The 14,694-nt window shown below is 47.4% G+C and overlaps 2 protein-coding genes across 2 annotated transcripts in view; one reads left to right on the forward strand and one right to left on the reverse strand.

The window, feature by feature from the left end:
- Positions 1-9,879, reverse strand: part of grm1a (glutamate receptor, metabotropic 1a) — a 32,867-nt gene extending 22,988 nt beyond the window's left edge. The window contains exons 1-3 of the mRNA XM_061811854.1: positions 9,060-9,879; positions 3,887-4,697; positions 359-608 (exon numbers count right to left, since the gene is read on the reverse strand). Coding sequence (XP_061667838.1) covers positions 359-608; positions 3,887-4,592 — 956 coding nt within the window. The 5' untranslated portion in view covers positions 4,593-4,697; positions 9,060-9,879. The remainder of the gene's footprint in view (positions 1-358; positions 609-3,886; positions 4,698-9,059) is intronic.
- Positions 9,880-10,020: 141 nt separating this feature from the next.
- LOC133496367 (polyunsaturated fatty acid lipoxygenase ALOX8-like) lies at positions 10,021-14,565 on the forward strand. Its single transcript, XM_061811848.1, has 14 exons — positions 10,021-10,277; positions 10,634-10,838; positions 11,870-11,951; positions 12,021-12,143; positions 12,233-12,336; positions 12,411-12,583; positions 12,646-12,789; positions 12,866-13,069; positions 13,154-13,240; positions 13,322-13,488; positions 13,581-13,702; positions 13,792-13,892; positions 13,962-14,129; positions 14,269-14,565. The coding sequence occupies exons 1-14, from the start codon at positions 10,131-10,133 to the stop codon at positions 14,443-14,445; spliced, it is 2,004 nt and encodes a 667-aa protein (XP_061667832.1). The 5' UTR covers positions 10,021-10,130; the 3' UTR covers positions 14,446-14,565.
- The last annotated feature ends 129 nt before the right edge of the window (positions 14,566-14,694 follow it).

Here is a 14,694-nt window from a genome sequence, read left to right on the forward strand (position 1 = left end):
TAAAGTTCATATGCGGTATGATAATTCCACAAGCCTGCATACTCAACTCCAGAAGTAATTATGACACTTATGTAGAGTGGATCTAGACCATTAGACCAGAAAATTATTGTATTCTTGTAGAGTATACTGTAAAATCTGTGAACTAAACTCAAGCCTTGTGGAACAACCTTCTACCGTGACACCAGACATGTTTGACATTCTTGTAGAGTGTAAAACTGTGAGGGCCGAGCATAGAGCCTTGTGGAGCGCCGACTGTATCTGTCTAGGGAGGATTCTCGGTTTATGACGTTCACTTACAGATGCTAACGCAGTAGTGAAGTCCCCAATGTTATCCCTTCGCCGTCTAGAGTGAATTTACCTGCCGACCAGGAGGAACTCGTCGTATACGCCCAAGCGCCGCATGGCCATGAGGAGGCCGCGCACGGTCATGCCCTCGCAGAAGCACACCACCACGCGGGCTTTGGGCAGCCGCTCGCGCAGCTTCCTCAGGAGGCGGTCGAACTGCTTCTCGCCGGCGTTGCTGTAGATCTTGTCCGAGTGGGCGATGCACAGGCCCTCCTGGGAGGCCAACTCCTTGAAGGCCTCCATGCCGCTCTCGCCGTAGTTCCCTGCGGGAAAACCCCGAGAGCCGCGAGAACCCGTTAGGTTGAGGATTGGGTGCGCGCAAACCAAACCAATTTGTGACGGCATCGTCAATGTATTTATAAACATTCCAAGCATCAAATGTATAGAAAATACTCTACATATTCCGTTGCACTTGTGTTGGTCGCTCATATTTTTTTTTTTTTTTGGGGGACTAATCAGTAAGCATCCCAACACAATGCTACATTGCTCACGGCTCATTTTTGTTCGTGATCGTTGATCAAGAGCATTTTATGGAAGGTTCATCCCTAATTAGAATGTATGAAAACATGTCTCTCCCCCCCCCCATGCAAAAAGGCCTCTGGCTCAGTGTTGTCAGCCCCGACTTGATCCCGCAATAATGAGTGTCGGGGATTTTAGCCGCTGCAATCAAAAGCAAGGCGGGCCTTCGTCTGCTCCGTGGCACAGAATCCCAATCAAGAGAACCAGTAAAGCTGTTTTGGGTTTTTTTTTTTTTTTTTGTTCCCCCCCCCTCCCTCGTTTAAATCTTCTACATTCACGTGGACCGCCGTGTCACGGTCTGGAATGACCACAAACCAGAGCGCTGGATTAAGTACGCGAGCGCAATCACCCGCGCAAGAAATGAAGAAATGGTTGTAAAGGCCTCGTGTCGCGGGTGCAAATATTTACATATTCAGCAATGTGAGTCAGCCGGGCACGTTCGCAGACAGCCCGGTTGAGTACAGTCGCGTCCGCACAGGTACTGTACTTCACTTGCATTTTTTTTTTTTCCCCACAGCCAGCCCCGACTGTTGCCACGGCAACCGAGCTGCATTTATAATTTTCCCCGGAGAGGATCGTTACCGTCGACGCAGATAAAACTAAGCCGTGATTATCGTCGACGTTCCGAATGGCGGCGGTTATATGGGTGTATTCTTTGAAATGAGTGAAGGTGCGCCGCTTAAACTATGAAAAGCAGAAAAGTCACGACGGGGTGGGGTTGATGATCAAAATATGTGTGTGTGTGTGTGTTAGGGGTTAAAATGACTAAGTTCTTTATCATGAAAATTAACAGCTAACGTCTAGCCGACTCGGCTCTATCAATTCCCCCCGACCCCACCCCAAAAAATACCAATTAGTGTTTCGCTCAACCTTCCATTCCGCAACCGCCAACTCACTCATCCAATCACAAACCACGCTGACACCTTCGATGGCTCACAGGCACGCAGAACTTCGAGAACTCGAGCGACAATCCGCGTGGTAACAACTGCGGTTTAGTGCAATACGATATTTCAAAAGTATTCCCTTATCTTACGAGATTTTTATTTATTTATTGTGATTTGCATGAATCGGAAGACATCTGCTGGAAAGTGTTGGCCTCACAGTTCTGAGGGTTCAATCCCAGAACCGGCTGTGTGGAGTTTGCATGTTCTCCCCGTGCTTGCGTGGGTTTCCTCCGGTTTCCTCCCACATCCCAAAAACGTGCAACATTAATTGAACATGCTAAATTGCCTCGAGGTGTGATTGTGAGTCCGGCTGTTTGTCTCTATGTGCCCTGTGATTGGCTGGCAACCAGTTCAGGGTGTAGTTGCTCAGCTGGGATGGGCTCCAGCACTCCCGTGACCCTCGTGAGGATAAGCGGCTAAGAAAGTGGACGGATGGTAGACATCTATCATTTCCAATTATCTGCAAGCCATTGGCGCTTGAATGTGATTGGATGAGCGAGCGGCCTGAACGTGATTGGATGAGCGAGTGCTTGAACGCGATTGGATGAGTGAATCAAGGACTTGTGACGATTTCATCGAGAAAAAAAAAATTGGCACATCATGTTGACAATGTGGGGGAAAAAAAATGGGATCATCAAATGATTGAGATCAACTGTCATCAAGCGAGCGTTGATTACAAAAATTATAACCCGAGTGTGTGTGTGTGTGTGTGTATTTGTGGAAACAATTCACCTCGTCGCAGTAATTACGCTCGGGGCTGAACAAATGAGCAGTTTGCCAAAGAAGAGCGAGCCAGCTCAGCCTGGTATGACGCACTCAAGATTACCACGTGGTAGTATGTGGGGTGCTACACGAGGGGGGTGCGGGGGCAAAACTTGCAATTTTAGCCTGATAAATTGATGAGCAAAAAGTCATCATTTTCTGGGTTAAATTCAAAATTTTATGAGGAAATATGTCACAGTAAGAGGAAAAAAGATATTTGTGAGAGAGAAAAAATGTTTACATTTTTTTCCAGAAAATTCAAAATTTTATGAGAAAATGACCTTCATTAATATTTTGACAAAAGGCAAATATTGACAATTGTAAAGTTGTATTTCAAAAAAAAAACATGACACTTTTTATAGAAAATGACAGAAAGGTGTAAAGGTAAGAAAAAATTATTTACCAAAGACAAAAGAACTGATTTCGTGAGAATAAAGTGATAAATACATTTTTATATTTGACCGTAATGACAAAATTGTGGAAATTATTTTTTTCCCCCACCAAGTCAACTACCGAATTTTGTTTTTATGAAGAAAAAAAAAGTTGGACTTTGAAAAGAAAATGACACGGCAACACAAATTTGATAAACGAAAAAAGCAATAAATTGACTCATTTGAAAAAAAATCTGTTTACAACAATGAGGGAAAACTACTACTAACCCTAACCCTAAATTGTATCAAAACAGGTGCGAAAGGTTCGAAATTTGTTAAATGGAGTGAAATATTTTCCCGAATCAGACATCTGTGTGCCAAATTTTTGTATATGCAATTTAAGCGGGAATTTATGCATACGCGCTGTTCACGATTGAGAACCAAATCTCCTGAGCGTCTGACAGTTCCCCTGCTGTAACGGGATTACTTCAAAAAAAAGGGGGGGGGGGGACCTGATGTGCCCTGTGTCTGACTGGCGACCAGTCACCACGAAGTCAGCCGGGATGGACTCGAGTTCACGTGTGACCGGAAATAGCAGCCCGCCGCTGCGCGCAGTCACCAGACACATTCATTGCTTATGTGCTGCGGGGGCGCAAAGAAACCGTTTGTTGTGACGGCGCCGTGAAGAATGTTCGACTTGAAACTAGCATCAGAACCAATCAGAGAGGGGGTCGGCCAAGTCATTTCAGAGTGCTTCAGGCTAATCCACATGAAATGAGGGATCTATACTACTCCCCGGTCTACGTCCAAATATCCGCAAGCTTGCCCCGGAGAACCACCGTCCATACGCCCTGCTCCACGGTGAAAACCAAGAAACCCAAGAACAGTGTGAAAATGCCGTGCAAAGGAGAAGCACCGCCCAAGAACCTCGAGGGATGGTCTTACCTTCGGTGTGCACGGCGGACACGTAGGTCCAGTTGTAGTGCTGGACGATGTCCAGCATGGCTCGGGCTTGGAGGGTGTCGGACGGCACCACCCTCAGAAAGTACTTGAACAGCGTCTTGTCGCTCAGGTCGATGCTGGTCGCCGAGTAGGCGATCTGCGGGATGTTGAAGAGCTGCAGCAGGTTCTGCACCTGGATGGCCACCGAGCTGGATCCCGGCCCGATCACGCCGGCGATGGGTCTCTTGGTGGGCGGCGGCTGGTTGGAGTGGGACTGGCTGTCCACGCACCACTTCGATCCGTCCTTGTCGTCCCGGATGGAGATGAGCGAGTCGCGGATAAACTCGATGCTCTGCTCCAGAGCCACGGAGGAGTGCCAGCACGAGTCCCGGATCTCGCAGCCCAGACTGATGTTGGGCAGCAGGTGGCGGTCCGCGTTGATGCGGTCCAGGGTGTAGAACATGGCCTCCACGCGCTGGATGCCGTACTGCTCGCGGACGTCGCCGCATTTGCGCTCGGCCACCTTCTCCGCCGACGGCTGGTGGTGCACGGAGAAGAGGGCGCCGATGATGACGTCGCCGTCCATGCGGGCCACCGAGCGGGAGGCGGCGCGGGGCACGGCGGCCCGCTCGTGGATGCCGGCGGAGAGGCCGGGTGCGGGGAGGCCGGAGAGCAAGGCGGGGAGCAGGAGCAGCGCGAGGGCAGCCATCTTTTAGCGGGGGAGTGCCGAGGGTAAGCGCATAGCAGCTGTGGACACGCCCGCCTTTATCCCAGCCGCGTGGGGATGCCACGCCTGTGCCGCGTGTACGCCCACCTAGACAGGAAGTATACGCCAATTACCACTTCCGTTACCTTTACTTACAAAGGACCTAATTTATTTAACTTCCTGTCTATTTATGGGATTTCTACAAAGAAGTTAAGACTCTCAATACTGAATTCAGGAATTTAGATATGCTGCACATCCAGTGTCAGCTGGTAAAGCGTTGGCCTCACAGTTCTGCGGTCCCGGGTTCAATCCCGGCACCCATTTGTGTGGAGTTTGCATGTTCTCCCCGTGCTTGCGTGGGTTTCCTCCGGGCACTCCGGTTTCCTCCCACTTCCCAAAAACGTGCCACATTAATTGGACACTCGAAATTGCCCCTAGGTGTGATTGTGAGTGCGACTGTTTGTCTCTACGTGCCCTGCGATTGGCTGGCGACCAGTTCAGGCTGTAACCCCGCCTCCTGCTCGTTGACAGCTGGGATAGGCTCCAGCACTCCCCGTGACCCTCGTGAGCATACGCGGCAAAGAAAATGGATGGATGCCCATCCAGTGTGCCTTCACTACATGCATTTCATCTATTGCAGATTCAGTGCATTGTGTGTGTGGCGGGGGTCTCTAAAATATGCAATTTTGCTGGATTTTAAGTCAATTAAAGGTTAAAAAATATATATAATAACACAAGGACTAACATGTACAGTACTATTGTGCATTGCTGTACATTTAAAAGTATAGAAATGTGGTCGTTACTTGCCAGGTTTCACCTATTGCACGGGTGGTCCGGAAAAACGGGGGATTGCGGTAGTTGGGAAAAATGTTTTGTCATTATAATCCTGAATAATAATTAATAGGGGAAAAAACAGATTTCATGCAAATACAGTGATAGCTTGACTTACAAGTTTAAAACATACATTTTTTTCCCCTCTCGCTCCAGTTTGAGTGAACACTAAATAGCATGAACGCATTGGCTTTTTTAGATGTGCAGGAAAACTATGGATGGAAAACTTGCACTGCTTCAATGCTATGTAAAATTGTTTAAAAAAAAATAAAAATAAAAGATGCAGAGGTCCAAATTGGAAGCTGCAATTTGCGATCATGAATCGGTGTTTCCACGGAATTCGGTCCTCCGTTTGTTGAGAGCCAAGTGGCACTCTTCTGAGCTGCGGATTTTGGAAGGGAGGCAATCACGGACTGTTCCGTTGACACCCAAGACGGATTCCAGCGCTGTGGACACCGCGCACAGGGGGAATGGGAAGAAAAAAACCAAAAAAAAACACCCGCACACAAAAAAAAAGAAAAAAAAAACCGTCCGTGTGGTATTGTCACGCCGCGTTTTGCAGTGTTGCTCGTTACGAGGCGGGCGTCGAACGCCGCGAGCGCGCATCCAGCGGTGCCCGATCAATGATATGAAAATGTGCCGATAGGGCGTCGAAAGCGTCCAAACTTACCTGAATCCGCGAGACATGCCGCGTGCCTTCCTTCGCTCGTCTTCCTGAGCGCGTGTTGCTCGCTATCTCTCTCTTTTACATCAGCTCTCTCTCCCTCTCTCTCTTTCTCTTTCTCTCTCTCTCTCTCTCTCTCTCTCTGGATGCTCAAAGCAATTTTTTAGACACATACTAGTTCAATTCATTCGAGTACTATGTGATACAAAGTACTGATTCAATTCGTGTAATTAATCTATCAAAAGTACAAATTAGAGATAGATAGATAGATAGATAGATAGATAGATAGATAGATAGATAGATAGATAGATAGATAGATAGATAGATAGATAGATAGATAGATAGATAGATAGATAATAGATAGATAGATAGATAGATAGATAGATAGATAATAGATAGAACCACCGTGCCACCTGTCCCCATCCATTCCATTTTCTTTGCCGCTTATCCTCACAAGGATCGAGGGGAGTGCTGGAGCCTATCCCAGCTGTCAACGGGCAGGAGGCGGGATACACCCTGAACTGGTCACCAGCCAATCATAGATAGATAGATAGATAGATAGATAGATAGATAGATAGATAGATATAGATAGATAGATAGATAGATAGATAGATAGATAGATAGATAGATAGATAGATAGATAGATAGATAGATAGATAGATAGATAGATAGATAGATAGATAGATAGATAGATAGATAGATAGATAGAACCACCGTGCCACCTGTCCCCATCCATTCCATTTTCTTTGCCGCTTATCCTCACAAGGATCGAGGGGAGTGCTGGAGCCTATCCCAGCTGTCAACGGGCAGGAGGCGGGATACACCCTGAACTGGTCACCAGCCAATCATAGATAGATAGATAGATAGATAGATAGATAGATAGATAGATAGATAGATAGATAGATAGATAGATAGATAGATAGATAGATAGATAGATAGATAGATAGATAGATAGATAGATAGATAGATAGATAGATTTTTTTTAATATCACAACTGCTAGCAACCAGTTCAGGGTGTATCCCGCCTCCTGCCCGTTGACAGCTGGGACAGGCTCCAGCACACCCCGCGGCCCTTGTGAGGATAAGCGGCAAAATAAATGGATGGATGGAAGTGTAAACCTGGTGGGCCGGGGGCCACATCCGGCCCAACAAATCATTTTATGTGTCCCACGAGAGCAAATGATGCGACTGTACTTCATATTTCTTGGGAAATATCCATCACTTTTCTGAGCCGCTTATCCTCACGAGGGTCGGGGGAGTGGTGGAGCCAGTCTCAGCTGTCATTGGGCAGGAGGCGGGGTTACACAATGAAACAGTCGCCAGCCAATCGCAGGGCACATGGAGACAGAAAACAGTTGCAATCATAATCACACCTCGGGGCAATTTAGTCTCCAATTAATGTTGCATGTTTTTTGGGGATATGGGAGGAAACCGGAGTACCTGGAGAAAACCCACGCAGGCCCGGGGAAACATGCAAACTCCACACAGGTGAGCCGGTATTTGAACCCCCGGTCCTCAGAACTGTGAGGTCGACGCTCTACAGCTGCACCACCGTGCTGCCCTTTGGAAATATGTATTTTTTTCTTTTTAATTGCAAATTGTCTTCTCTTTTCATAACGTTATAGATATTGCAAGGATTCTATGGTTACCAATCCGCCTTCTGAAAAGAAATTTAACAGCTGGGGTAAAAAAAAAAATTTAAAAAAAAAATGGAGCTATGATTTTAAAACTATCAATCCATTGTGGTCATTATAATTGAACGAGGCAATAATTCTTTTATATGGGTACGCAGTCACGAGAGCCTGAGTTTGATCAACCAAATATATACACGCACATACAAAATTTCGATTCCCAAAATGACAGCTAACTGAAAAAAATACATATTTCCTATATTTATTTGCCTTAAGAATCAGTGGCTGGCATCGGCAGCGTTTCGGAGTTCCCGATACTTCAAAATTCGGCCGATGTTGGCGCATTCACTCACCCTCATACCATATTTTTCCCCTCACTGTTCGACCATAGATGGCCCTCCCCGTCTTTCTCTCCCAACTCCCTCCCTCTTTCTCGCCCCCCCCTCTCCCTTTCTCACTTCATCTCTCTCTCTCTCTCTCTCTCTCTCTCTCTCTCTCTCTCTCTCTCAAGGTCTCTCACCCGCCTCATTAGCACATCTGCTGGAAAAAGACCGCAAAACCCAGACATACGACAGTTTTATCATGAGTATAATTTGGGGGGGGGGGCGCACACAATTTCATCAATTGAAATTCAGTGGCGCGTCCTAAAGTTTAACTGGGGGGAGGGGGTGGGGTTGAATTTGACATCTGCTGCGGGTTGGGGGGGCGTCAACTGTGTTTCAGCACCTCGGACAGCGGACAGAAATCTTACTGCGCCATCCTGCGTTCATCCGCGGGAGCAGCGTTTTTTTTTTTTTTTTTTCCCCCCCCAAATCCATTGAACTCATTTTGTGAGAAATCCACGCGTGCCTGTAAAGCACAATACTGACCTCGTGTGTCTACCGCAGAGCATTGCCGGTGCATGTCATTCAATTAAACGAGTCTGGAAAACTTAATTGCGCAAACGCAGGAATCGCATTCTAGCTGTAACATTCACTTTTTACACATACACCGGATTTCTCCAATGAATTATTAAGATCCATCTGCATAAAAATGCATTTCGTGCGTGATGGGTTTTGTTTGACACAAGTACGCCATCCTACATCGATCGAAAGACAAACACAAAACCAACTGAAGCCACAAGACAAAATCAATTTTCCTCATTAAATGGAAAAAAATTACACGGCTCTTCGCTCTGACAAATATGGCGACCACATTGACGTTCGGGCAGAGGTATCAATGCGGCGAGTCAGTAAACCGTGAAAGACCAAAGCCACTGGATTGTGGATCAAGTGCGCGAGCCATTTTGACGACTATCCAGAACCGGTAGAACATTCTTGCTCAACGGTGAACACGAGGTTTTACCCCACTGCCCCAGGGGGGCCAAGGTGGTCCGCAACTGCCACCTGGAGGCCTTCGAGGTCCAGCCTCGGCCCGGGGTCCGACTCTCTGAAGAGTCTCGGTCGGACCGGTTCAGCAGGCCGCCCGAAGAAATGCCGTGGCACGTAGCGGGCTTCCGAGACAGCTGCAGCCTGTGCCAGTTGTCTTTGGTGTCTTGGACCCTGGAGGCAAACATGGACCAGTATTCTCTAGTCCAGAGGAATGGTGGAGCTGCAGAGGGATCACGAGAGAGTATCATGGCAAGTTAAATACAAAGTCAGTTTAACTCCACGCAAAAAACAATTAACGGCAAGCAAGCACAGGCCAGTTTGACAGTTTAAAAAAGAGCACATTTCCAAAACCGCTGAACCTTTCCATTACAGTCTGAACCGCAATGTGCGGTTATGAAGTCCGCTTTAGTTCTCAGCACGACGAGCCCCGCTGCAAAATGATGTTAAGTCTCCGGGTATCAAATGCAAAGCCTGCCTTTGCTACAGACCCACTTCCCCCTTTCACATTCCCACCGAAAGACAGTTCAGAGTCCTGACATGCGTGAGAAATGCAGCCAATCGAGTCCAATGTTGAGATTTTTGTTTGGCTGCAGGTGTGGCGGTTCAGCGCCGCATTTAGCCCGGTGCGTACATACTAGACTCAATACTTGTTTTCAGGGCCTCCAAAAATATTTGCCGGCCCAGATCTGGGCCCCTGGCCTTAATTTTGACACCAATGCATTACAGAGTATTTTTTTCCTTCTTTTTCTTATATAACCCGCCACATTTTCTCAATGCCTTTCATAAAATTCATCTTTTTGTGTGCAAAACTCACCTGGAATCCCAACTGAACAAAGTCAAGAGCGACTTCGTTCATGAGGTAAGTAGTCAATGGCGCGCACCTGTGTCAGCTCACCTGGGGGCTGGACCACGGTTCGCTTAAAAGCCAAGTTCTGGAATCATTTCTACTTGCGCAGAACTGCCGGCACCCAGGCGAGGACCAGGACCGCGCGGCAGGCTTGCGGAATAAAAGCCGAGTCGTCGTCGTCGTCGTTATTGCGGTAAAATGGCGGAGTACGGGTTGACGGTGACGACGGGTGACGCGCCGCCCGTGGGCGCCTTCGATAATGTCTACGTCACTCTGCTGGGCACGGAAGGGCAGTCCAACCGGACTCGGCTGACCGGTGGCGGAGCGGCTAATGGAAGCGAAAAGGTACAATATGTCCGATAATCTTGTACGTTACTTACTAAAAGTTTGGGTTTTTTGAAATTTCAGAATGTAGCCTAAATTCACTTCACAGGTGGACTCAATTTGACCTTCTCTTAACTTTTTGAATGTTTTTTTTTTTTTTTTTTTTTTGAGCCATAAATGGATCGATGTGTTTCAGAGAGACTGGCTGAGTCACAGAAAGGAGTGGAAGTAGAAAACTGGACGCTTGCGCGATTCTAATTGGGCCAAACGTGTTTCGAACTTTTGCCGTTCAGCAAGCGACGCATTGTATTGAAAATGAACAGCATGAGTAGTGTTACTTCCGTTCTTTTGCTATGATAAATTTTCCTCACCCGCAGGTGGTAATGTCCTCCGTGATGTCCACGTTCACGCTCGGGTGCCTCCTCCTGGTCCAGCTGGAGAGCGACCCCATGCACGAATCCCGAGACCAGGAGTGGTTTTGCTCCACCGTCGTGGTGACGACTCCTGAGGACGACGACGTTTTCTTCCCCTGCTACAAGTGGCTGTCTGCGGGTGAACTTGTGCTCTTGAGAGGAGGCCGAGGTTAGTGTGGTGGGCCAAACATCTGTTTTCTGAGCCGCTTATCCTCACAAGGGTCGTGGGGCGTGCTGGAGCCTATCCCAGCTGTCAACGGGCAGGAGGCGGGGTAAACCCTGAACTGGTTGCCAGCTGATCGCAGGGCACGTAGAGACAATCGCACCTATGGGCAATTTAGTGTCAAAATAATGTTGCGTGTTTTTGGGATGTGGGAGGAAACTGGACTGCACAGGAAGAACATGCAAACTCCACACAGGGAGGGCTGGGATTAAACCCGGGTCCTCAGAACTGTGACGTCAACACTTTCCAGATGAACCACTGTGCCACCCGTCCAGCCAATCGCAGGGCAGATGGTGACAAACGGCCATGCTCTCAATCACACCTTCGGGCAATTTAGAGTGTTCAATTAATGTTGCTTTTCCGGACCACCCATCCAATAGGTGAAACCTGGCAAGTGACGACCACATTTCTATACTTTTGAATGTACTGTACATTTTAGTCCTTGTGTTTTTTATATATACTTTTAACGTTTAATTGACTCAAAATCCAGCAAAATGACATTTTAGAGATCCCCACCCCGCAATGCACCGAATCTGCAATAGATGAAATGCATGCAGTGAGGGAACACTGGATGTACAGCCATCCATTTTCTTTAGTGCTCATCCTCACGAGGATCGCGGGGAGTGATGGAGCCTAGCCCAGCTGTCAACGGGCAGGAGGCGGTGTACACCCTAAACGGGTTGCCAGCCAATCGCGGGGCACATCAAGACAAACAGTCGCACTCACAATCACACCTGGGGGCAATTTAGAGCGATTAATGTTGCATGTTTTTGGGATGTGGGAGGAAAGCGGAGTGCCCGGAGGGGAAAAACCCTCGCAGGGACCTGGAGAACATGCAAACTCCACACAGGCGGGTCCGGGATCGAACCCGGGACCTCAGAACTGTGCGGCCACCGTGCCGCCCCACACGTCCACATACAATAATTCTATTTTTAAGCAAGGTGGCGTGATGATTTTAAAAATGTCATCTCCGGCAGCCACGAAAGCATTCGAAGACTACTACCCGCAACTTCGTGAGCAACGGCAAAATGAATTGGCCCAACAGAAGTCTGCCTACAAGTAAATCAAGTTTTTAATCCGGCTACTCGCTCATGGAAGTGTTGTCCTGACTTTTTCTGTCATCATCAGATGGGCCAAGTACGCCGACGGAATGTCTCACGTCTTGAGCGTCAAAGATCCAAATTCCCTCCCGGCAGAGGTCCGCTTCTCCTTCTCAAAAGCCAAGCAGTTCGAATACAGAATGAAGTTCGCGTGAGCGCATTTAACCTTGTCTCAATTTCATCTGTGGACGACTGAATGTTAATAGCCGGCACATGCGGTTTGTATTCATTTTTGCCCAGAAAGGATGAGCTCTCGGAGAAAGGCGTACTGGATACTTCGGCGCGCTGGGAAAACTTTGAGAGCATGAAGAATGTGTCCTGGTTCACAAAATCAACCCTTTCAGGTATCGGCTGTACATTTTTTTTTTTTTCCAAAATGAAAAATGATTTAAAAAAAAAAAAAATGACTTCTGTCCAGAGAGAGTGTCTCAGCTGTGGAAGGACGACGACTTTTTCGCGTACCAGTTCCTCAACGGCGTCAACCCTCACGTGATCCGCCGCTGCTCCGAGCTGCCGTCCAACTTCCCCGTCACGGATGAGATGGTGAAGCCGTTTCTGGCCGAAGGAACCAGCCTGACGAAAGAAATGAAGGTAGAAAACGTATCTCGTGACCTCGGCAAAAAGTATTTATTTTGTTGCTGTGGTTTTTCCAGAATGGCAAAATATTCATCGTCGATTACAAAATCATGGAGGGTCTCCCGACAACCGTTGTGGATGGGAAGCGAGTTCCTCTGCCGGCTGCCCTCTGCCTACTTTACGTAACCCCTGAGAAGAAATTACTCCCCATTGCCATTCAGGTCCGCCTTCTTTAATCCACCTTTATTTTTTTTTAATTTTTTTTTTATAAGCATTTAAATCTTTTCCGTCCCGCAGCTCGGCCAGCGGCCCTCGGAGGCCAATCCGATATTTCTGCCCGGCGATTCCGAGGCAGACTGGCTGCTGGCCAAGCTGCACGTGAGACACGTCGACGCCTTGCACTGCTTGCTGGTCAGCCATTTGCACAACACGCATTTGATAGCGGAGGTTTTTGCAATGGCGACGCTTCGCAACCTGCCGATGGTTCACCCCCTGCACAAAGTAAACTCACGGCAATTTAAAAAAAAAAAAAAAAAAATTGTATATGGACAGGATACCTGTGATAATTCCTCACTTGTCTTCCAGCTGCTGATGCCGCACCATCGAAGCACCCTCCACGTGAACACCGTAGCTCGCGCAGTTCTCTACGGCCCGGGAAGACTTTTCGATAATGTATCATTTTTCTTTTCGGAGGGTTTGACCCGGCAAAAAAAATCTCCAATCAACTGATCAAGCGTTCCGTTTTTGTCGAAGTCTTCGATTTCCGCAGAGGGTCAACTGCCTCTCATGAGAAGGGCGCTCGCCCGGTTGACCTACGCTTCGCTCCGTGTCCCAGAAGACATCGCTGCCAGGGGTCTGGAGTCCATCCCCGACTTTTATTACAGAGACGATGCTTTGAGGATGTGGAATGTCATTAACAGGTCAGTTCTGGTCTGCTGGTCAACAGTTTTTGAGTGGCTTGATGTGGTATTTGAGCTAATAATATGGATTATTATTTCATATCACCCCTCAGCTTTGTCAAGGCAGTGGTGTCATACTACTATCCACTGGACAATGAGGTGTCTGCAGATTTTGAGCTCCAGGAATGGGCCAATGAGATCTTCACCTATGGGTTTCTGGGTAATGCAGCATCAGGTATTGCCTTGTCGGTCTCGTACTGGAATGGGTTCTGGCCAAAACGCAGGTTTGAGACTACCCCGTTTTTTTTTTTTTTTTTTTCACAGGTTTCCCTTCAAGGTTTCACCACGTGGAAGAGCTCATCGAGTACATCACGATGTTGATCTTCACCGTGTCGGCGCGGCATAATTCGGTGAACATGGGCCAGGTGAAAGCTTTGCGACGAGAGACTTGGGTTTGCCGTAAAGTCTACGTTTGATGGGTGTGTTCCCAACAGATGGATTATCTAAGTTGGATCCCGAATGGGCCTTTGTTTCTACATCTGGCTCCCCCGACTGTAAAAGGGAAGGCCACCATGGATGACATCCTGTTGACTCTGCCCAACATATCGTTCGGATCAGTCACCATGTCTCACTGGTTCCTTAGCGAGAAGTACAAGGACTTTGTAAGTTTAACACTTTTTTTTTTTTTTTTTTTTTTTTTTTTTTTTTTTTTTTTTTTTTTTTTTTTTTTTTCCCTCCCCACTTGAGATTGCCACGTTGGTTGTTTGTCAATACTTCAAAATGTCCGTTTACCTTGGCCAGGTCCCTCTCGGTCAGTACCCTCAACGTTTTAGCGAGCCTGCAGTCCTGAGGATGATTGAGGACTTTCAAGCAGAGTTGTCCACGATCAGCGACACCATCGTGAAGAGGAATGAGGAGCTTCAGCTGCCCTATCTGTACTTGAATCCCAAAGAAACTGAAAACAGCGTGACTATTTAACAATGTTAACAGGAAGTGCTGTTTTTGGGCAATACTGACGTGAGACTGTGGCTTCAAAACAAATGGCCTGGCATAATGTGAGCTTTTAATGGTCAATAAAGAGTCTCTGGTTGATCTTGATCTCTTTCTGCACTCTACTTCTGGGAACAAGGACATTCCCCACTTATCAGTGCCAATGTCAGAACCGTTCAATTATGCAAAAAAAAAAAAAAAAACGTGGCCTCAATTGGGAGCATTCATTTTAACTTG

The sequence above is a fragment of the Syngnathoides biaculeatus genome, chromosome 23 (genome assembly GCF_019802595.1).
Source record: "Syngnathoides biaculeatus isolate LvHL_M chromosome 23, ASM1980259v1, whole genome shotgun sequence".
Classification (NCBI taxonomy): domain Eukaryota; kingdom Metazoa; phylum Chordata; class Actinopteri; order Syngnathiformes; family Syngnathidae; genus Syngnathoides; species Syngnathoides biaculeatus.